General features: G+C 62.3%; 1 protein-coding gene across 1 annotated transcript; it reads right to left on the bottom strand.

Annotated features, from left to right (window-relative positions):
- Positions 1-2,225: 2,225 nt before the first annotated feature.
- On the bottom strand, positions 2,226-23,504 carry ATP8B2 (ATPase phospholipid transporting 8B2). The gene is given in 30 exon segments (XM_053908681.1): positions 2,226-3,904; positions 4,088-4,218; positions 6,024-6,162; positions 6,270-6,304; positions 6,307-6,352; positions 6,354-6,380; positions 6,382-6,516; positions 6,788-6,871; positions 7,237-7,460; positions 7,567-8,096; positions 8,186-8,291; positions 8,391-8,502; positions 8,590-8,754; positions 8,838-8,953; positions 9,128-9,316; positions 9,439-9,604; positions 9,890-9,933; positions 10,583-10,791; positions 12,858-13,054; positions 14,805-14,893; positions 15,078-15,236; positions 16,060-16,139; positions 16,369-16,439; positions 16,741-16,813; positions 16,908-16,969; positions 17,197-17,295; positions 17,412-17,525; positions 17,853-17,911; positions 19,887-19,954; positions 23,324-23,504. Coding segments are annotated over 29 exon segments (3,759 nt in total). The 5' UTR covers positions 19,918-19,954; positions 23,324-23,504; the 3' UTR covers positions 2,226-3,637.
- Positions 23,505-23,517: the final 13 nt, after the last annotated feature.

Genomic DNA, 23,517 nt, shown 5'->3' with positions numbered 1-23,517 from the left:
GACTGTGGTCTGGTTCGGGTGACTGTGGACATTGCTTGCCATTCACCGAAGTGTGGGACCCAGCAGGAGGAGCGGATGAGGAAAATAACATTCGATCTGGGACATGCTGGATGTGAGCGGCTGGCGGGTCATCGGAGAGGAGACGCCTGAGGGTCGGTCAGATACAAAGGCCTAGAGTGTGGGGGGCGGGCAAAGAAGTCCAGTCCGTAGGTGAATGATAGGGACAATCCCAAATCTCACTTATTTTTACTTGTTTATGTTAAATGTTTATTTATTTTGAGAGAGAGAGAATCCCAAGCGGGCTCCACGCTGCCAGCGCAGAGCCCAACGCGGGGCTCAAACCCACAAACCGTGAGATCACGACCTGAGCGGAAATCAAGAGGGCGACGCCCGACTGACTGAGCCGCCCAGGCGCCCCTCCCAGATCTCATTTAAACCCCGGGTTTCAACAGAGCCTCGTAAGGACCTTAAGCAAACCAGAAGAGCTCAGAGCCAAGAAGGAGCCCTGGTGGCAAAGAGCAGAGGAAGATCTCCCAGAGCAGCCAGGGAGCAGTGATGACCGTGGCCAACAAGGTCAGATGCAAGTACGAGACCGCAAGCAAGGTCAGACCTGGAAATGGCCGCTGGACGGCCGCCAAGGGTCGAAGGTGATCCTAGTGAAAGCATTTAGGGGGTGGGAGATGGGCAAGGGCCGGGGAGTGGGGTGGGGGGGGAACATTGGGCTGAGCTCAGGGAAACAGGTGAAGGGAAGGTCAGGACAGGCAGAGAGGCCCCTCCAGGGGTGGGCAGCTGAGGCAGGGTGTCGGAGGGAAGGGGCAGAGGAAAGAGGTGAAATCCCAGTAGCCAGAGGGGCCTGCTGGATGGGGGTCGTGCCCTGTTCTGCCCACGGAGCAGGGGACTGTGGCCCGGGATCTGGCAGGAGAGCGAGTGAGCAGCAGAGGTCAGAGGCCATCTGTGTGCAGGGAAAGGACGGCTGAGCCCCAGGCTGCAATCTGGGAGGACACGGCTCCAGGCACTTGGGGTGCCCGTGGGAGCGTGGCGCCCTCAGACCCATCTGCCGAGTCCGAGTGGACAGGAGAGCGGTGGCAACAGGGACACGTGCCCAGGTCCACAGCGCGTGCAAGGAAGCGGGAAGTCAAGGGGGAGCAGTGGGGGCCTGGTGCCAGGCGCCTCATACGGTTCACACGGTGGAAGGTGTGTCGGGCGGCCGTGGCAGCAGCTGGTCCCCACGTGCACCTGGGGAGCAGGGGGAGGACAGTCCCTCCATGGTTGAGCAGGACCTCCTCTCCCCTCCCACCCCCCCCAAACCCACAGCATGGGAGGGTCTGTCTCAGGCGGGGGTGGGGCTGGGGGCGTCGCCAGAAGGGTGACCCAGACAAGGAAGCTGGGAGCCCAGCCAGCCTCAATGGATTAAGGCCTGTTTCCCTGTCCTGGGGTGGGGGGGGGGAGGGGGGGGGTGGTTGCCGGAGGCTCAGGATTCTGGAAGGACCCAGGGAGAGGCTGCAGGCAGGTGCCAGCGTGTGTGCAGGGCCCTGTGGGGCCACACCACCCTGGACGATTTCTCCTCAAGGAGAAAAGCGATCTGGTCTCCACTCCCCCCTCCAGCCCCATTAGCAATGAAAAAGAGGAAGATTGTCACTCGTGACAGAAGGCTGGTTAGGTCACAGGGGAAGGGGGGGGCGGGAGGGGCGCCACTTGGCCCCCAGGGATCCAGGGCCTCCCCCACTCCCCCTGCCCTGCAGGAAAGCTCACTTTATCTGCTGACCTCAAATTCCTGCCCCTGCCTGGACAACAGGAGACTGGAGGGCCAGGCCAGTGGGAAAGGCTCCAACTAGGGGCTAAAAAAAAGCAACTCACACTGTTTACCTGTTTCTTTCCCCACCCACTTGGCATGTGTTAGGAAGGTGCGGTTGGCTGCTGTTTGGAAAAGCAGATGGTTCAAGGCCCTAAGCACCCAGCCATTGGCTGCACACACAGTCCCCGAGGTCTGCCCACCTTCTAGCTGACACATGGTCCCAGAAGCCTGCAGAGGGCACCTAGGACCCACCAACAGCCCTCCTCACCAGCGGCCCCCCCCCCCCCCCCGGCCGGCAGCCCCCACCACCAGCCCCCACCCCGCGGCCCTCCCCAAAGCCCCCACCCACTCAATTCCTCTAAGAAAGCTGGCCTTTACTTTTACCACCAGCCTTGATGAAACGTTAGAAAACACACAAATGACACACGTCTCAGAAATTGGAATTTTATAAAAAGGCATTTTTTCTCTTATGTCCATAAAATGATAGAATTCTTGCAAGTATAGAAATGTGTCATAAATTATACAGAATGTTCCTTAATTACAGCTCAATGCAACTTGGTACTTTCCTCCCTCCCTGAAAAACGAGAGAGAACCAAAAAAATAATATATATATAACTGTGTATATATATATATATATATATATATATATATATATATATATATATGTATTTATATATATATTTATATAATATAGACAAACCAAATATGAAAAAAAATCATTTCCTCTTTGGTATAAAAATCAGACTCTCACCTTGAGAGACACACAGACAGACATGATGTTGGGTTTGTAAACTGTGCGGCCAGAAGGGACCCCTGCCCTTTCCCCACTGCCCAGTGCACCTCCCAGGAGGCGCCCACATCGAGTGTGAGAGTTGCACACCCCTTCCAGCCACACGCCATCCCTCAGCACCCCCCCCCCCCCCCCACTGCCAAGACTGAACTGGTACCAAGCAGCCCAGGAGAAGCCTGATGGGCGGTGTGGACGGTGGGGAGGAAGGACAGGCGCCCGGGCCCCCCTCCCACGGGCTACTGGCGGGAGGGGTGGGACCCCTTGTTTACCAGAGGGAGGAGCGTGGACCCCGCCACAGGCTGGGTGCGGGTGCAGGAAAATGCCGGCGGAGGAGGAAGGGAAGACAGGACTCTGCAGGGAACCCAAACCCACATTTAAAGAAATCTTTGTTTTTAGGACAACATCTTACACCCAGCTTGACGTCACTGAGAAGGACAGGCCACCCTCCCAAGGCCCCAGCCCAATACCAGCAGGACTCAGGACCCAGGAAGGGACGTGTGCTCGGGGAGGGGTAGCACTTCACTCTCAAGGTGAGGAAGGAGACTCCGATGGGACCAGATCCTCTGTGCTCCACCAGCCCCAAGGGCCCACCAGCAGCTGGAGGCCCGGGCAGGGGTCCCACCCCAGCCACCCAGCCACCCCGTGCAGCCCGGTGGCTGGGGGGCGGGGGGGAGGGACCCTCCTGTGGACCAGCCCCCTCTCCTACAACATAAAAGTCGCTCAGAGGCCCCCTCCACTTGCCAAATAAAAAAGACAAAATGGAACCAGACACAAACACAAATCAAGGAGAGACGCACACGACGTGAGGGGCACGCGGGCCCCAGCAGGTCCCTGGCTTCCCGGCGATACATTCTCGTGTAATTCAGGAACAGGGGCTCTCGGCCCCTGGGGTGGGGGTCGGAGGGAGTAAAAAAATACAGAGATTTGAGCCTCCCCACGGGCCCCGGGCAGGGCAGGGGTGGACCCAACCTCGGGCCCTTCTGTTTTTGGTTCCGCTTCTGAGCCCTGTCTGGGCCGGAATCCGCAGGGAGGGGTGGGGGGGGCGGGGAGCGTCACCCCTTCAGGGGCTTGTCAGGGGGGCTGCCCGGGCTGTCGCTCCTCTTCCTGCGCAGGCTCTCGATCCAGCCGGAGCCGGAGCGCGTGGCGAAGCCAGCCAGCCCCAGGGAGCTGAGCCGCATGTTCTTGCCGGACATGATGAGCTCCCCGAAGCCCTCCTGGTGGGCAAAGGCGTAGCCCGAGCGGCGGGAGCTGGTGCGGCCGGGCCTCCGCGTGCAGCGGTGCTGGGCCCTCTTCTTCCTCACCAGCTGGCTGTAGCGCACCTGGGGGGGGTGGCGAGGGGCCGCGTCGGGGGAGGACTCCTCGGGGAGGGGGCCCGGAGCGCCCGGGACAGAGTAGGGCGGGGGGATCTCTCGGGGCCACCACGCGGCCCGGAGTGCGGGCACCCGAGCCCGGGGACTTTCTGACACGGGGTCCCACCCCCAAGCAGACAGCCGGGCGCTCACCGTGTCAGAGAGATCGGGCTTCAGGCTCAGCTTGAGGAAGCGAAAGGCGACCACAGGCAGGATGCAGACGACCGTGGTGAGCGCGATGGTCAGCCACACGGTGGGCTGGGCCAGGCTGCTCTGGGCATTGCCTGCGGACGTGGGGGGCCACAGGCAGACGAGGGGCAGCCCACGTCAGCTCCCGAGCCGTCCCCGCCGCCCAAACGTGTTTCCCCAGAACCTCGGACCTCTACCGGACGCCTCTTCTGCCGTCTCACGGCCCCCCTGCACCCCCACCCCTACTCCCTGCTCCAGGGCCTCCCGGCTCAGGAGATGCCACCCCCCCGCTCAGCTGCTCCAAAAGCCCCGAGTCAACCCTGACTCCTCCCTCGGACGCCCCGTCCACCTGGGAAGGTGGCCGCGGCCGCCTGCCTCCCTCACGCCCTCACCCAGATGGTCACCAGAGCCTTGCTAACTGGTCCCATCTCCACCCTTGCCCTCTGTCATCCACGAACCAGTAAGAGCCGCCCTTCAAAGAACCATCGGGTCTCTGACGCTTCCCTGCCCCTAACCCTCCACTGACCTCCGGCCATATTCCAATTATAATTCAAACTCCTGACCCTGAACTAGAAGGGCTTAACGATCTGGACCCATTCTTACCCCCTGACACACACAGCCAGGTCCTGCCCGCCAGCCTCCCCTCTGCTGCGGGGACCCCTGGGGAAGCCCCCTCCCTTCCGGCTTCCTCGTCCTGGCTCTCTCCCCCCAGCTCTGCCCCCCCTTTATTCACATTTCTCTGTGCCGGTGTCCCTTCTCCAAGGTCTTCCCTCACCGTCCCTGTCCCTCTCCACCCTCTTACGGTTTTCATAAAACTTACTACTTCTAGACGTTTTATCTGTTGATGTGTAAGCTCTCGTGTCTCTCACTGAAACACGAAATCCGTGAGAGAAAGGATGTTGCCTGTTTCTGTCAATTCCTACAGCAGGTGCTGACTAGATGCCCCCGGGACAGACAAAATCCCCAGCACCCGGGAGAGTGGGAGGCGTACAGCAGGTGCTGACTGGATGTCCCTGGACAGACAGACGGACAGACCCCCACCACCAGGAAGAGTGGGAGGCATACAGCAGGTGCTGACTAGATGCCCCTTGGACAGGCAAGATCCCCAGCACCTGTGAGAGGGGGAGGCATACAGCGGGTGCTGACTGGATGTCCCCGGATGGACAGACGGACAGACCCCCAACACCTGGGAGAGGGGGAGGCATACAGCGGGTGCTGACTGGATGTCCCCGGATGGACAGACGGACAGACCCCCACCACCAGGAAGAGTGGGAGGCATACAGCAGGTGCTGACTAGATGCCCCTTGGACAGGCAAGATCCCCAGCACCTGCGAGAGGGGGAGGCATACAGCGGGTGCTGACTGGATGTCCCCGGATGGACAGACGGACAGACCCCCAACACCTGGGAGAGGGGGAGGCATACAGCGGGTGCCACTGGCCACCACACTGCTGTTTCTACAGTAACCCTTTGACACCACGCCCCTCCCTTTCCTCACAAAAACAACAGAAAAAAGCTCCTGGTAAGTCAGCGGCACGTCTGACAGCCTGACGATCCACCCGACGCCTCGGATGTCCTACCTTTCCAGCCATTTCCGCTTCCGGCATTCCGGCCTAGAGTCAGAACCCACAGCCCGGGCTCCGCTCCACCCACGGCAGCCTCCTCTGTGGGGCTGCCCCTGACCACCCCATGCAGTCGTCTCACCGGCCTGGAGGTCGGCCCCTGCTTGACCCTGACGTCCCTCTGAGCCTGACCCCGCGCGGCCTGGTGGGACCACTCCTCACCGTCACGCCCTCTGAGGGCCTCGCAGAGCGCCTCGCACACAGGAGCTGGACAGACGCCCCGTCGGTCTGGAACAGCTGGCCCCCCCCCCGGACTCCAGCAGCAGCCCTGGGGACTCACCCACGAACCGGAACTGGTTCGGGAACATGCGGAAGAGCCCATCGCTGTGCATGGCGAAGAGAATGGCGAAGTAGACCGCCAGGCTGCCCCAGATGAAGAAGTGGTTGATGGCCGTCCAGTAGCCCGTGTCCAGCCCGATCTGCGGCAAGCGGTGGTCACAGGCAGGCGGAGCGTGCCCCCGTGCCCCTCCCTGCCCAGGGCAGGCCCCAAGGCGGGAGCGGGGGCGGGGCTCGGGTCCCCCCTCACCTGCACGCTCACGACGATGACCAGCGAGGTGGCACGGTGACTGCGAAAGACTGATAGTCGGCCAGCTGGGCGCCGTCATCCCGCGCTGGCCTCGGCAAACACCCCGTAGGGGGAGGAAGAACACGAGCACGGATGCGTAGATGCCCTGCGCGATGCAGATGAAGAACTCCCGCTTGTTGAAGAGGAGGTTGAGCTGGCCCGGCTCGTATAGCTTAGGGTACTCCATGCTCCGCTGCTCGGGGACGTCCTGCAGGGCAGGCCCGGGAGGCCTCAGGACGGGCGAGGGCACGGCGCGCCTCGGCCCCGCCCTTCCAAATTCTTTGCCCGAGAAACTCCACCTCGAGCCAGCTGTCTCCCCCCCCCCCAACCCCCCCGTCTTTGTCCAGCACCCCAGGGGGTCACGGGCCACTGCGGCCAAGCGCGAGGAGCCGCCTCCCGAGGCACCACAGGCAGTGGGGACACGCGCCGCCATCCGCGCAGTCCCTCCCCGCCCCGCCGGATCCCCCGGCCCTCCTGACCTGGTCGAAGACCCCCATAGCCAGGACCGGAAGGGAGGTGTACACGATGTTGTAGAGCGTGATGAAATATTGGTCGTAGACGGTCTGCAGAGAGAGCAGAGAGCAAGAGAGGCGTGAACAGTAGTCTCTCTTCAGCACAGATCAGGCAGAAACAGGATGCTGAGCGGCACGCGGCGCCCATGGAATTTTCTGGAACCTGTCTCTATTCCCTCGACAAACGTTGGTTTTTGTTTTAAGTAGGCTCCACACCCAGTGGGGGGGGAGGGGCTTGAACTCATGACCCCAAGATCAAGGGTCTAGTGCTCCGGCTGAGCTGGAGCCAGTCGGACCCCCCCCTGGACAACCAGACGTGAGCCAGACAACAGCCGGGCCCTACGGGGACTGACCGACGGACAGGATGGAAGGCCTGTGCCCCGAGGAGCTCAGACAGGTGAGCAGCAGGCCCCTACCTGGGCTGAGAAGCCACAGAAGAAGCCAAACCAAAAGTGGACCATGGTGAAGGCGAAGTTCTTGTAGAAGAAGTAGCAGAGGAACTTGCACATGCGCAGGTAGGACCAGCGCCCGTGCACCAGCAGGAGGCGCTGCAGGAACTTGAACTGGGAGAAGGAGTAGTCGGAGGCCAGCACCGCCTGGATGCCCTCCTGTCCGCTGATGCCCACGCCAATGTGGGCCGCTGCAGGGACGAGTGGGGACGGGGTGGGGGGCGGAGGCCACACGTTCAGAGTCCCCGTAACGGCGGACCCCCCCCCCCCCCACCCCGTTTGCACATCCACCCTCACTTTTGATCATGCTGACGTCGTTGGCTCCGTCCCCAATGGCGAGGGTCACGGCCTTCTTGTGCTTCTTAACCAGCTCCACCACCTGTGCCTTCTGCAAGGGGGTCACGCGGCAGCAGATGACGGCCTTGCAGGCACAGGCCGTCTCCAGGAACTCCAGCTCCATGTCTGCCTCCAACGCTGTGCGCCTGCAACACAGAGCCTGAGAGAACACCGTCCTCCCCGGGGGACCGGGAGCCACTCCTCCCAGCCCATGAAGGCCACGGCCCTGCGGTGAGGTCACGGGCGTGACAACAAGGGACAAGGGGAGACAGAGCAGGCGCAGCAGCCGTGCGGGGAGAAGCGCTCTCTGGGAAGGCCTCCCCCACGACGCACGGGGACGCTCACCAGGCTGTGCCCGTTGATGACCAGGGGCGTACTCCCCAGCGACAGCCTCCAGGACAGACGTGAGCTTGGAGGAAGGACGTTTCTCCTGGCAGGTGAAGCCGTTCCCCACGGTGTGGGGTGAGTCCATCATCTTCTCCCGGGCTTTCCTGGGGGGTCGAAACGCGGCTGTGGGCTTCCGGGACCGGGGCAGGGCTTGGAAGTGGGGGACATCTGCCTGCCGCGGGCCTCCGGCTACCTGAGCTCCTCCCGCACTTCCAGAACAGTGTGGCCGGTGACGACGAACACCTCCGTCACATCGTCCGTCAGCATCTTGCAGGAATAGCCGATGTTCACAGCCGTCTCTACCAACAGAGAGGCCGACGAGGTCAGCACCCTGTCCGGCCTGAGGTCTGACTCGCGACAGGCCCGGTGCTCCCGACGTAGTCTCCTATGCCCCTCACCTTGCTTGTCCCCGGTCAGCACCCAGATCTTGATGTTGGCCAGCGTCAGGAGGGCAATGGTCTCCGGAACCCCCTGCTGCAGCCTGTCCTCAATGGCCGTCGCACCCAGCAGCTGCAAATCCCACAAGGGGCCCTGACGGGACAGCCCCAGGCACGAGCCCTCCCCGACTCCCCCCCCGGCCCACGCGGCAGCCCGTACCATCATGTCGCTCTCAACCTCCTCGTACACGCTGGCCAGCCTGTCCTCCCGGCTGTCCTGGGCCAGGCTGGCTTGGAGCCGTCGCCGGGCCCACTCCTCATAGTACTCTTCATCCAGGTCCTTGTAGGCCAGAAGCAGGGTCCTCAGCCCTTCCCCTGCGTACTCCTGGGGACGGAGCCAAGGTCACCCCGGCCCCGCCCCTCCCAGCACACGGCGTTCAGAACCGAGGCCCTGCTCCCCACACCTACGTTCAGGTGGTCAGTGGTGGTGTTGAGCAGCTCCCGGGTAGAAGGGTGGAGCCTGTCCAGCAGGATGGTGTCAGCCCCTTTGCAGTAGAGTCGGATCCTCCCCTCTGGGTTCCGCACTATGACGCCCACAGGAGGAGAAAGTCCCAGACTCAGGCAGGCGAAGACCCCCAGCCTCAAGACACGAACGAGGACCCCCCGGCACACCTTACCCAGTCCGGGCCAGGACGCTGCCCCGCATGCCCCCAGCAGTCCACTCCCGGCCTCACCTACGCCCCCCGTCCCGGCCTCACCTACGACCGACATCCGCTTGCGGATATTATTGAAGTCCAGGATGGCCAGCAGCTGATAGGTGACGGCGGTGCCCATCTCGTGGACAGTGATGGTTTTGGGGGTGCGAGAGCGGAACACGAAACCGAAGTTCCTGGCCGCGGTCACCAGGGCCCCCTCATCCGGGGACTGGGCTTTGTAGTACAGCTCTCCTGTGTGGGCGGGAAGGACACACACGCTGGAAGCGGCCACCTGGAGCCACACGTCCCGCCAGGACCCCCCTGCCTGGCCGCGCCCCAGGACAGACTCGAGGCTCCGAGGCAGCCCGCCTCACCCTCGTTCTTCTCTTCCGACATGACGGTATGACACAGGGAAAGGAGCCGGAAGAACTCATGGGTGTGGGGGTCCCCCATCTTGACGGCCTCCAAGAGGGTGGGGTCCCAAAATAAGAACTTCTTGTCAGCCAGAGGATTGAAGGAGAAGTCGACGGGCTGTGGTCTCTGCAGAGGAAAGGGGGCAGCAAGCAGAGGCTGGGGGTCAGCCTCAGGCTGCATCTGGGGGGGGCTGCCCCCACCCTGTCTCCTGCCCAGAGGATCCAGATGCTGCCCACTGTGAACCCCCAAAACTCTCACTTCTGCTACCAGTTCTCCCTGCAAACACCCGTTTCTCCAAGCAGCTTCTGCTGCTTGACCAGAGAACGCACCCCACTATCTACACCCACCGCTACCGGTCAGGCGACCGGTATTTAATCGGCACGGAGAGTAACCCTGGAGGCTGGACCTTACCTCTCCCAATTCAGCTTTGTGTCCCAGGACATCAAACACGTCCCCTACACACTCCGGGACAGAAGGAGAGACGCGGTCAGAGCTCTCTCAGAGCAGCAGAGAAGCCGGCACAAAATCCCCACAGCGTCGGGGACCCTCAACCCCAAACCCTGAGCCAACTAACACAGATTCGCACCCCTGACTCCAGGCACCTGGGCCTGAGGGTCACGGCCCCCGAGCCCCCCCATCCCTGACCCCACCTGCTCTCCTGCCAGGGCTCCCCGGTCCCCGCAGATGCTGGTCACCCTACAGGCCTAACAACAGATCAAGCCCCACACGCCAGCCGTGGGCCCGAGCTATTACAGAAAGCAGAGAGGGGCTCACTGTAAGAGCCAGGTCCCACACACCCTGTCCCCAGCCACCCCGTGGCTCGGCCGCCCCGAAGACACAGTCACATTCCAGAGACTCACAAGGGCCCTGAGCAGCAGCACGGGGAGCCGCACGGACGCCCAGCGTCTCGGGCTTCACCTCAAGCAGCCGGGGAGCCCCCTCCTGCCTGGGGCCAAGACCGGGGTGAGGGCATCCGCAGAGGGCAGGGGAGGGGCTCCGCGGCCGTGTCCTGACCAGGGGTGCCAAGCGCACGCTCTCCTGGCCCCCCAGACCCAGCAGGACGGAAGCGGGACGGGGGCCCCAGGCCCTCGCCGCGTGCCCTACCGTAGCTGCGGCCGCGGACGGAGCACTTGTGGAAGACCATGACGTTCTGGGTGAGCGTGCCCGTCTTGTCGGAGAAGACGTACTCCACCTGGCCCAGCTCCTCGTTCAGGGTGGTGGTGCGGGCCTCGGCGGGCGTCTGCTTCTTCACGCAGAACATCTTCCTGTCCCAGTTGATGAAGTAGCTGTGGCCCAGGCGGATGACCTCCACGCTGCAAGGGGCGCGGGGGCAGGACACGAGGCTCAGGCAGGAAGCCGAGGAGGCCCCCACCCACAGGGGCCTTCGCCGCAAGCCCCCCGCCTGGGGACGGACGGACGGACGGACGGACAGAGTGGACGCCTGGGCAGGAAGGGCAAGGACGGCCCCCGACCCCGACCCTCCGGCGCTCTCCGGACAAGAAGGTGCACGGGGCCTGGGCAGGCAGGACACACAGTGCAGGCAGACAGAGAGGGACCGCGGACCAGGCTCTCGGCGAGCTCTTACCTCGGCGCTAGTAACACAGAGCCCGTGCGGAGAAAACAAGAGAAAGTGTGTGAGGAAAGAAGAGAAGACAGACAGACAGGGGGGCCCTGGCGCTCACTGCCCACAGCGAGCCCTCTCCTTCCGCCCGGCTCAGGCCTCCGGCTCTCTGAAAGGGCGCAAGGCGGCCGCAGACGCTCACTCCGTGTGGGGAAATAATGCCGAGCGACAGGGCGCTTTCCACATCCCAGGGTCCTCCCCGTCCTCTTGCCTGCAGGGCGCTGCCTTTGGGGTACGGACTGCCAGCGCCCCAGGGAGGCGGCCGTCGGGCCAGCACACATCGGGGCGTGGGGCACACCTGGAACCCTGCTTCTGACCCGACCGAGGCTGGACCAGGGTCCAGTTACCCGGCAAACGCGCAGCTGGCTGGACGTGTCTTCTCGGCCTTCTCCCCACCGAGCGGGTCGCGCCCCCCAACACACCCTGGAGCCTGACTCAGCAAGCGGCTTTCTCAGGCTGCAGCCAGGGGCACTGGATCCGAAACCCAGACAGCAAGCCGACATGGGGGAGAGTCAGATTGCAAACGAGAAAGCATTTCAGCAGAAACGAGGAACCAGCGATGGCAGCAAAGCACACGGTCCACGTGAGGGCTCACAGGAACCCCCTTCGAAAGCTTATTTTCCAGTCTAGTGTCTCCTGTCAATGGAGTATCAAGGCGTCCCTACAAAGAAGGTGGAACCGGACTGTTCCCGTTTTACATGTGGCCACACCGCCGCTCAATGACCTAGAAAAGCCCCCACTCTACCCCCCAGGGCGCGTCTTCTCCCACTGCCGTGGGGGGGGGGGGGGGGGGAGGGGCGGCAAGGGAGGACTACCTGGGGGTGCCTGTGAACCAGACACGGCACGTGGGAAGAGTCCCGAGCACCCGGAAAGTATTTCCTTCCCAGCGTCTCTGGTCCCCTTATCTTAAGCACAAGGCTCGAAGAACAAAGGGAAATTTCCTCCTTCCTCTCTTCCTACTCCTTCCTCCCCGGCGGGTCCCTGTCAACATTCTCTTCACCTCAAACACCCTAGAGATCTGCTACATCCCGGTCCGGCTGCTGGCCATCGACAGCCAGCGCTTCCCGAAGCATTCCTGGGATCCGCTGTAAAGAATCTTCCGATGGTTTACTACGAAGTCTACCGGCACAGAGCCAACACCCTCCAGGGCGAGGACCGAGACCCTGGGCCCCGGGCTGCCCTCTCACCCACTCCCCGGTCCCGCCCGCATGCCTCCCAGCTCGGGCTCCACCTTCCCTCGGCCCAGCCGCCTCCTCAGATGTGTCCCGACCCACTGCCCAGCGAGCGATGCCCTGCCCACTCCTGTGGGACTCTGTGCCTCCCACACGGCATCGCGGCGGGAGGGCGGCATCTCCCCTCCCCCCAGCCGCCCTGGAGGGCGCCCACAGCTGCGCCCCATGCCGGCCTGCAGGTAGGCTGACTTCACAGCCCTCGCACCCATCAGGGTTCAGATGGCTCCCTCCCCAGACCGACACTCGGAAGGAGGCCCGTTCCTAACACTCTCTGGAGGTGGCACAGTACAAAGGTGGTGCGCAAACGACACGTGCCCAAGAAATCCACATGGATCTTGCTCTGACACGGTCCAAAGTGCCGGAAGCCGCGCGAAGTCTGCTCCACGCGCAGAGGATCAGAGGGCAAGAAGCTCGAGGCACAAACAGCAGGTCTGGGTTCCTCCCCCAAAGGGCTCACCTTCACAGAAACGTTTGCCTGGGGGCCACCTGGGCTGCCCGGCAGACTCCGGGGCGCAGCAGTGCGTACCTGACATAGAGCGATATGGGCACGACGGTGTTGAGGATGATGATGTAGGACCAGAAGGAGAGGAAGCCAGAGAAGAAGGCACTGTCCACCGCCTCGTCCCAGGGCAAGTAGACCTGGAAACGCGTCCCGACCTCGTGCTCCCAGATGGCGTTGCCGATGGCCAGGATCACCCCCATGCAGACCAGGAATCCAAAAATCTGGCGACAAATGAGAAGCAGAGGCTAGGCTCTACTTGGGAACCCTCCGAAATCAAGCACCTCCCTGAAGGTCACCACTCATACGTCCACACCCTCAAAAGCTCAGACATCTTTAAAATGGCGGCATGCTCCAGCGGGAAGCGGCCAGAACCGGTGACCGTCACGCGGCCTCTCCCCAAACATCTTGCTTAACTGTATGATGGGGAAGCCCCAACAGCCGCGCAGCTCCCCAGTCTGCCACCACGGAACCTTCCGAGATGGCGAGAACGGGTGTGAGCAACCTGCTCCCAACGTAACGAGGCAGTTTGGTGGAAACCACCCATTTACTTGGGCTAATTAAGCTTCCACAAGCCAACAAAAACGTCCAGTTTCTGTGACGTTCGCTATCTCGTACGGAGTGCCAAAAAGCTTTTTCAATCAGGGAAGCAAACGGTGTCTTCACAGATGCAGATTACCGTGAATAGAAAATCTTCTAAAGATTGTAAAAAATTCTTTTGAATGTCTGAATCTGGGGAGTGCCTGGGCAGCTCAGTCAGTTAAGTACCCGACGCTTGATTTCAGCTCAGGTCATGGTCTCATGGTTCATGGGATTGAGCCCCACATTGGACTCTGTGCTGACAGCATGGGGTCTGTTTGGGATTCTCTCTCTCTCTCTCTCTCTCTCTCTCTCTCTCCCTCTCTCTGCCCTTCCCTCCCTCTCTCTCTCTCTCTCTCTAAATAAACAAATAAACATCTAAAAAAAATAAAAATGTAAATCTTGGGAGTCCCTGAAAAAGGATCATAAAAAAGTTTCAGTGGTCAGAAGAAAAAACTGACACCACTGTATTTCCAAAGCAGCATCCACTGACAGGAGCCACCCAGGTGCCCAAGGACCGCCAGGGGGCGATGAGAGCCTTCGTGCGACAGGCTGAACCACGCTCCCAGAGGCTGGGTCTCCACAGACCCTTTGAGGCCAGAGCAGAACCTGGCCCACCGGAACCTGGCCCAGCCTTCGCAGGCTGGCAGGAGGGCAGGGGCTCCAGAAGGGGAGGAGAGCCCAGCAAGGAGCTCAAGTTTCTAGCCAGACAAGACGAGAATTCAGGAAGTGCCAAAAACTAAAACAGAAACTTTTCCTTTGGGGTCCTCCACTCTTAGAAGTCGGGGAAAAGGCCTAAAGGAACTTTTTCTTTCCCCTCCCTCCCCACCCCACGGAGGCCTCCCTGTCCCTCTGGCAAAAGCAAACAGAAGGTCACAAGCTGCACAAAGTTACCACCGTGACTGGAACCCAGAGAGGGGAAGACGTGATTTACTCCCTTCAAGTTCTTGATTCACACACGTTCCTACGGGTTTTTTAAACAACATCCTCCAAGCCTGAAGGGGGCCCGAAATCAACACTGCCCGTGAGTGGCTGACCTGCCGGTGGCTTTAAAACCAAAACCTAGGGGCGCCTGGGTGGCTCAGTCGGTTAAGCGTCCGACTTCAGCTCAGGTCACGATCTCGCAGTCTGTGGGTTCGAGCCCCGCGTCGGGCTCTGTGCTGACTCCTCGGAGCCTGGAGCCTGTTTCCGATTCTGTGTCTCCCTCTCTCTCTGCCCCTCCCCCATTCATGTTCTGTCTCTGTCTCAAAAATAAATAAATGTTAAAAAAAAAAAATTAAAAAAAAAATAAATAAATAAATAAAACCAAAACCTAAAGCTCCACTGCTGACCAGGCAGGCAAGGCAGGAGCACCGGCCCGGGCACCGGAGGCCAGGGGCCTGTGTGAGGACTCACCCAGAGCACCAGGGTGTTCATTAGGCGATCAATACTCGTTCTCTTGAACTTCGTCCTGCCGCTGTTCTGCATCAGCTTAGTGTCAGGACCTAGGAAGCAGTGGCAGGGGCTGTGGAACGAACAGCCCATCTGCCCCCGGGCTCCTGCCCGTGGACCCCGACTGCAGCACAGGAGTGGAGGAGACAGAGGCTATCCCGAGGCGCCTCCCACGTGCCTGAGGGCGGCCGAGGCTCCACTGCTTACTCTTCTTCCCCTGCACCCCAGGAGGCTCACCTGCGAAGACCACCAGCCCGAAGCACCACTCGGTGTTACGCAGCACGCAGCCCCGCAGGAGCATGTTCTGGTTGCTCAGCGGGAACTTGCTCTCCTTCCAGTAAAGGGCCCCACTGAACTTGTCCAGCTTGTTGTTCGGAGGCTCGCAGACCACCTCACCTGAGCGGAACGCAGAGCACCGTCACCGCCGGCGCCGTCCACAGTCTGACGGCGAGGCGGCCGGCGGCCAGACAGGTACCGCCACACACGGCCGGGAGCACGCGGACCCGGGCAACTTTGGGGGAGGAATGAATGGAGATCGAAAGTCACGGACCCTCGGGCCCAGCTCTGGGGACTGTGTTCTACGGCAAGCACGGCATAGGCCACAAGTTTACCGAAGCATTCTTTGAGCGGCAAAAAGCTAGAAACAACTGAACAGTCGAGGGGCAGTTGAATACAATACGTCGATGGCGCAACCTGACGCAGTTGCTACACCGAGGTACGTTCCTATAAATAACGGTAAGACACAGACAACGAATTTAATAGCTGAAACAAAGGCAGGACGTAGAGATCTGGGTACAGTAGGATCCCACCGCTCTGTGCTCACAGTTGCCTGAACACAGACAAAGCGCGGACGGATACAGTGTGCCTGGCCGTCTAAGGAGGGTGGAGCTGGGTGGTTTTTCCTTACACCCACTACGGCTCCTCTTGTTAGAAGGACTACATGTCATCATTTGGAGCTGAATGAGAAGAAGAAGAAACTGAATTTCTCTCAACATACACAGCCAGGAGGGAGCTATCAGCCCTGAGGACCCCCGGAAATGGCCATGAACTCGAGAGCCGCCTGGCATCCTGACCCCCACCCCCCCCCCTCCCGCCGACCACCACTGCGACAAAGACAGGTCCCGGGAGCTGCGGCACAGCAAAAAGGAAAACGTGCAGGTGAAACCTCAAAACCCAACTCACGTCCTCTACCTGAAGGCCGCTCCCCCAAATCACTCACCGTCAAACTTGGCGAGCCTGCTGATGTCCCCCAGCTCCGAGGTGACCGGAATAGCCTGCCGCACTTTCATGTTGGTCTCTCTGGAAGGACAGCATCCCTGAGTCCTGGTTCTCTTCCCTTCCCCCACATTCCACCTGGGGGCACCTGACCTCAGGGCATCGCCCTCCTCCACATTACTGAGTGGCTCAGAGCCTTCAACCCCTAAAGTTTCCAAAGGGTATAGATCCCAGACCTGGGAACCTCTTCCAAAACACAAGCCTCCTACCCTTAAGGAGGCAGAAGATGTGTGACACCAGGCGTCCGACTTACCCATCGAGCTCTGCTGTCTCGATGTAACACAGACCATGGGGCTCACTGCTGGAAAGGAGGAGGAGATCCGCCTGGAGAGAAAGCCTGGTGAGGAGCCTGAAGACCATCCTGCATCACAACGCACGCTTCCCTGGTCCCTCCCTTCCCTCAGTGTTCTGGGTTTGCTTAGTCCCAAGCATGAATGGCCAGAAAGGAGTCAGGCCCAGGTGCGCTAAGAGGACAAGAAGTTGCCCACTCAAGGAAGTTTCCTTCCATAGGTGTTTAAGAGGCAGTGGTAAACCATGAAAGACTTGCTTCTTTCTGCCAAAACAAAACCAAAAACAAAAACAAAGGGAAGAGCCTCGTAGGCCTAGAGGGGCACCCGTCCCTTACCGCCACGAACTGGTTATTCTCCAGTTTGATGATATCGCCAACACGGACGTTCATCCACTGCTCTTGCTGGAGGCTGAAGCAGCGACCAGAGCAGAGAGGTCAGGAGCTAGAGGAAGTCCCGGGGGACCCTTCCTCCCGAGGGCCCTCGGTGGCCAGCAGGCACCCACCTTCCATCGATCAGCACTTGAGACTGCCGGTTATTCACCTGGTTGTCACTCTTGTGGCGGAACTGAAGACGGGACAACGGAGACAGTGAGACACCGCCCCCGCCTTCGGGGACCGAGAGGACTGCGGGATGCAGAGAGCGCCGCCCCCACCTTGTGTGCACCTGTCCACAGATCTAGCCCCTCCCTGGCTCTGGCTCCGCCCCCGGCCCCGGCCCAGATACCAAGGACGCGGAGGACAGCGAGGCGGGAGCGGAGGCGAGGAAGGGGCGCGGGGACGGGAGCGACTCACGTAATCGTCGGTGGCATCTTTCACAGCTGTGATGGCGAGGACAAGGACCAAAGGCACAATGGTGGTGAACCAGGACAGGGAAGACACCTGCGGAATCAACTACAAGGGCAAGAGGGCTCTGAGGCCCCATCCACGCCAGTGCTCCCGCCCGACCTCTCTCCCCCTGACTTTACTCGGCTTCGTGAGCTGCAGAGGGTCGGCTATAGGACGCTCACCTGCAGAATGAGAAGGAACAGGAAGTAGGTATTGGCCACTTCCTGGAACTGCTCGAAGAGGTTGACAGGCAGGAAGGTGAGAATATTGTACTTGGAGGTCTTGATGCAGTTACTCTACGGCAGAAGATGACAAGGCGGCTTCTCACCATGACCCAGAACCAGAGGGAGGCCGCACCCTCCCCCTGCACTTCCCAAACCTCTGCCCCCAAAAGCCAGCCACCACAGGTGTGGGAGGAGGAGAGGGCAGCGACCAGGGCGTCTCATGGGCTGCACGTGCCCTCCTGCGCTGACAGGCGAAGGAGCGAGAAGTTAGGTTCAGCGGTCGCAGGCGGAGCGGTGCCAGGAGGCTGCCTGCCCCCCCCCCCCGCCCCCCCAACCCAGGCCTTTGCCCTTTTGCACGCAGGAGGGGAGCAGGAGGGGAGCAGGCGGCTAGTCACTTACCGCGTACTGGAACTTCTCATTGTACTCTCGGTCGTTGGCTCGCGCCCTCCTCTCTTCTTCTGCAACAGAGTGACGCGGCACTCAGCGGGGGCTACCGGCCGCCTCGTCAGGGCCTTCCACTGAGGGCCCGTGGCTCTTTCCACAGTACACAGTTTGAGGGAATCGATCCCACGCCTGAGGTGTCACTCAATTCTTCCCTCTGGTCCCTGTCACCACCAGCCTGGCCACGGGGCTCTGCGGGCATTTGTTCCCAGGACAAGACAGCCTCTCCCTCTCCCTTCCTCACCGACAGCGGCAAGGCTGCTAGGGGCACTCAGGTCCCCTCCCCCGTCCCTTTAATTAACACCTTAGGCTTTATGGCCTCAGGAATCCCCAGAGAAATAGCAGCTGAAGACAAAAAGCATCCTTCTCCTGGGAGCACCGCCCCCCCCATCCCCCCCAGGTCCAGCCATGGTGGCCCTGCTCCTATGCTCCTAACCTGCGGGGGGGGGGGGGGGGGGACAGCAAGACAGGGTCACCGTGCTCTACAACCGCTCTGCCTCTGCGGCAGCATCCCGGCCCACGGTCCCACGTGTGTACCCCCTACAGGAGCCTCTGCTTGTCACATGTCACCAGCAGCGCCTTCTGACTGGCCCACAATGACATCACCTTATTTCAAAGCTCCTCTTCAAGTAGGAGAAGGGGGGTCAGGGATACGGGTCATGCAGACCAAGACAGGGACGAAGGAGGCAGGAACGGGATGTACTCTGAAGGGCTGTTCCGAACTGTAACCCTTCCTGTGCCATCCGCACTTAAACAACACAGTTGCCACTAACCAAGTGACAATTGAGCAACACCTATGCGGAGCATCCCCCAACCTGGGGCTGCAGGCAGCACGTTTGGGTCCCGGAACATGGGGGCGCCCAGTGAAGGGCTCCCCAGCCCACCTCTGTCCCAAGGGCCAGAGGCTGAGAAGGGGGGGTGTCTTGGGGCAGTAAACACCGCATCGGCCCGGGCTGGAGCCAAAGGCAGCATTCCAGAGCCTGCCCCTCCCCTCTCCAACCCTCACCCCTCCGAGCCCGCCTGCAGCAAAGCCTCAGACCACAGCATCCTCTGCCCACTCAGCGGTCTGTCCTGTCCCCGTCCCCACGGGGACACTTCACTCCCAGGAACTGCCGCAGCGCAGAGGGGGCCCCTCGGGCGGAGACTCCTACCAGGGAGCGGCAGGGACCTGGGGGTCTGGAACGGAGAAGCCCAGGAAAGGCTGGGGGCACCAAACGGGAGGGCGCAGAGGGGAAGCACGGCTCGGGCGGCCGCCAGGCGCAGCTCCCGTTACCTGTCCCCCAAGAGGGCTTCTTTCTGCTCCAGGAGGGGGGCGCCCCGGCCCGGGCCCACTTCTCGGGCATCTCCTTGGGGACCGTCATGATCCCGGTTTGAACGGGGGCAGAGCGGGCAGTCTGTCGGTCTGTCCTCGGCCTCAGCAGCGCCGACGCGGCGGCCCCCCCGGCAGGCGCAGGAGCCCCGGCCGCCGGGCGCGCGCCCCACCTGCAGCCCCGGCCATCCCCGCGACCGCCGCCGCCCCCAGGCCCGGTCGCCCGCGCGCCCCGGCTCCGCCCCCCGCCCGCAGGGCAGCGCCTGCCAGCGCCGCGTAGGCGATGCCTCCGAGCCCCGCCCCCGGGGGGGGGGGGACCTCCCGCCAGTGTCGTCCGGGCAACCGCTTTCCTCCCGCCCCCGCCCGCAGGAAAACCCGGCGGGAGGGGGCGCCGAGGGAGCGATGCGCTGACAAGATGGGAACACGGCTCCCCAGGCCCAAGACGAAGCCTCCCGAGACGAGGGGCAGGTGCCCCCGCGACCCCGCTAGGACCACAGGGGAAGAATTCGGGCATCCAGGGGAAGAATTCGCGCCCCTAGGCGCCCCCCCCATGATGGGCGGGGCTGTGAGCCACCCTCCTTCACACCCAGCCAGTGGTCCCCGTTCCCTTTGCTCCCTGAGCCATGGTAACACCCAATCCCCACGATCCCGCGATTCCCCCCCCCCCCCGCCCGCCGTCTTACCTGGGGGGCGCTTTTTTGCACACAGCGCCATTTCACCCAGCAAGGTCCCAGCAATCCCATGGGAGACCCTGCAGGAAGGTGACACACGCGTGAGGTCAGAAAGCCGGGGTACCTCTTTATTCCCCTCTTCACACTCCTCGGAAGGTTCCCTCCCCCAGCTCTGACCTTCCCCCACTGCCTCCCCCAGGCCTCGGCCCTGGAAGGGGGTGTGCAGGCGCGTCAGGACTGACGCCTAACAGAAGCCAAGACCTACAGGGAAAGGAAGTGGCCACACAGGAGGGCACAGCTCCCCGGAGACCCATCCCAGGGGAACGGACGCCGGGTGCCCTCCGCGTGCCCTCCGGGTGGCCGTGCTCACTGGAAAGCAGAATTTCTACCAAGGGTGGGGCCGAGGGAGCCCGGGCCAGGAAACACCTGGCAGAGCCTCAGGAAACGGGCCGCAGCTCCGCCCTGCTCAAAATTTACACCCCCCAGCCCCCACCACTGGGGCCTCCATTCTCACCTCCTGTGCTCACACCTCCCAGCCCATTCTCGCCTCCTCTAGGGCTCACACACCCCCCAGCCTATTCTCACCTCTAGTGCTCACCCCCAGCCTATTCTCACCTCTAGTGCTCACCCCCCAGCCCATTCTCACCTCCTCTAGGGCTCACACACACCCCAGCCTATTCTCACCTCTAGTGCTCACCCCCAGCCTATTCTCACCTCTAGTGCTCACCCCCCAGCCCATTCTCACCTCCTCTAGGGCTCACACACACCCCAGCCTATTCTCACCTCTAGTGCTCACCCCCAGCCTATTCTCACCTCTAGTGCTCACCCCCCCCAGCCCATTCTCACCTCCTCTAGGGCTCACACACACCCCAGCCTATTCTCACCTCTAGTGCTCACCCCCAGCCTATTCTCACCTCTAGTGCTCACCCCCCCCAGCCCATTCTCACCTCCTCTAGGGCTCACACACACCCCAGCCTATTCTCACCTCTAGTGCTCACCCCCAGCCTATTCTCACCTCTAGTGCTCACCCCCAGCCTATTGTCACCTCTAGTGCTCACCCCCCAGCCCATTCTCACCTCCTCTAGGGCTCACACACACCCCAGCCTATTCTCACCTCTAGTGCTCACCCCCAGCCTATTCTCACCTCTAGTGCTCACCCCCCCCAGCCCATTCTCACCTCCTCTAGTGCTCACCCCCCAGCCCATTCTCACCTCCTCTAGTGCTCACACACCCCCAGCCCATTCTCACCTTTAGTGCTCACCCCCCAGCCCATTCTCACCTCCTCTAGTGTTCACACCCCCCAGCTTATTCTCACCTCCTCCAAGGAGCTCACCCTAGAGGCATGGCCTTCACTTCCTGAACACAGCCCCCAAGCCACTTCCTCTCAGTGTGGGTCAGCTGCCCTTTTGGGCCAGCAGCAGGGCCTTGCCAACCCCGGTGGGGAGTCGCCCTCTGTTGCCCCCACAAGTCCAGCCCAGTCAGGGTGGCAGGAGTCGCAGGCTCCGGGAGCATCAGTCACACAGCCCCTTGCTTCCTTCCATCTTCCCCCGTCCCTCCCTTCACCTATAGAAGTAAAAGTCCTGACCTATAAGGCAGGGTCACAGAGCCTCATCCCTATCCCCAGCATGACCCACAGGAAACTGCCGGCCAGGCTCCAGGCACTCTTGTGACCCCTGCCTCTGTCTGGATAAAAGTCCCCCCCCCCCCCCCCCCCGTTCGTTCCCCTGACTCCAGTCTCCTGTGCACAGCCTGCTTGCCTGTCAACCCAAAAAGATACTAATTGCCTGTCTGCCCAACCTCTGTAATTACAGACTCAGGCCACAGCCGGGGGCCCACACCAGCCTCCGTCCCTTCACTAACCCTGACTCCCTATCTGAGCCCCAGATCAGGCAGAAATCCTCCCAGACCCTCCCCAAAACCAGCCTCCAAGGGTGCCTGGCCTGGGAGGAAAAACCTCATCCTCGGTTCAGGGATGCCAAGCCCTCCTCCAGGGGCCCCGGCCAGGGTCTCCACCCAGTCTGGAGTATGAGTCACGGCAGGGTGGGGTGTGGACGGAGAGCGTAAAGGGGAGGATGGAAGGGTGGGCACCACAAGCTGCAGCCCCACCCTCAGCAAGGGAGGCAGTCAAGAAACACCACCGGCCTGAAGATGTGGGTTTGGGACCCTATGAAGGAATTAATAAAGGAACCACACACCCTTTTAGGAGTCAGGAAACTGCACGCGGAGCCCGAAAGTTGTTTTACGCCTCAGACCCTGGGAGGAACCAAAGTGAGACTTGGTCCCAGACCTCGTCCCCAGAGGGGGGAAGGGGGGGGGGGGCGGAGGGGCGGACTCATAGGGAGAGAACAGCAGTGGCGACCTGGAACAGGGACCCTCTCACTCCTCCCAAGCCTCACACAGCCTGGGTTTCCTGAACCATCAGGCCCACCGGCCACGTCGTCCTGCCTGTCGCCCTGCCCCAGCCCCCTCTGCAGCCACATTTGGGATAAAAATAGCCAGTTCTGGGAAGAAGGCAAGATCCATGGAGGAACACGGCTGCTCCTGCGGGACTGGTCCCTGCTGCCTTCCAGCCCAAACCCTGAGAGGCTGAGCCCTTCCTTCCGAGGAGGCAGGCAGGTCAGGGGGAACAGAAGGAAGAGGAATCCTAGACCCCCGGCGACCCTGCCACCTTACATCGCCAAGGACGCAAGCCAGGACGCGGCCCCCAGCTCCTAATCCCCAGGGCCCCTCGCCACGGCACCCCTGGCAGTCCGCACGCACAGAGACCTCCTCCACCCGCAGAAGACCAGCCCGAAGCCCCTTCTCAGGGCGCGCAGACCCTCGGCCCGGGGTTACTGCGCCGTGCCCCCGCCCTTAAGCACCCCACCCTCCGCCGGGCGCCCAGCTCCCGGGCACCCCATCCTCCGCCGGGCGCACCCACCCCAGACCCCCAACCTCCCGGGCCCCTCATCCTCCGCCGGGAGCACGCACTCCGGACCCCCAGCCCCCCCATCCTCCGCAGAGCGCAAGGCCCCCGGACCCCCAGCCCCAGGCCCCCCACCCTCCGCCAGGCGCATGGCCCCCAGACCCCCAGCCCCAGGTCTCCGGACCCCCATCCTCTGCCAGACGCACGGCCCCCGGACCCCCAGCCCCAGGTCTCCGGACCCCCATCCTTCGCCAGACACACGGCCCCCGGACCCCCAGGCCCCCCATCCTCTGCCAGGCGCACGGCCCCCGGACCCCCATCCTCTGCCAGGCGCACGGCTCCCGGACCCCCATCCTCCGCCAGAAGCACGGCCCCCGGACCCCCAGGTCTCCGGACCCCCATCCTTCGCCAGACGCACGGCCCCCGGATCCCCCAGCCCCAGGCCGCCGGACCCCCATCGTCCGCCGGGCGCACGGCCCCCGGACCCCCGAGCCCCAGGCACCCACACCCTCGCCCCCGCGACGCCCCGCCCGCCCCGCCTCACCTCTCAGCGCGCCGCGCCCGGCGCCCGCCCCGGCCGCCCGGTGCTGCCCATGCCGGGGGCTGCGGCGGGGGGCGCTCGGCTCGGCTCCCCGCGGGCTCCCGCCCCCAGCTGCAGCCCCGCTCCCCCGGGGCTCGGCCCGCTACTTTGTGTCAGTTTCGGCCACGGCGGGGCGGAAGTGACGGAGGCGGCGGCAG

This window comes from Panthera pardus, unplaced genomic scaffold (assembly GCF_024362965.1).
Source record: "Panthera pardus isolate Hobbes unplaced genomic scaffold, ASM2436296v1 HiC_scaffold_21, whole genome shotgun sequence".
Classification (NCBI taxonomy): Eukaryota; Metazoa; Chordata; class Mammalia; order Carnivora; family Felidae; genus Panthera; species Panthera pardus.
This window is presented reverse-complemented; position numbering and strand designations above follow the sequence as displayed.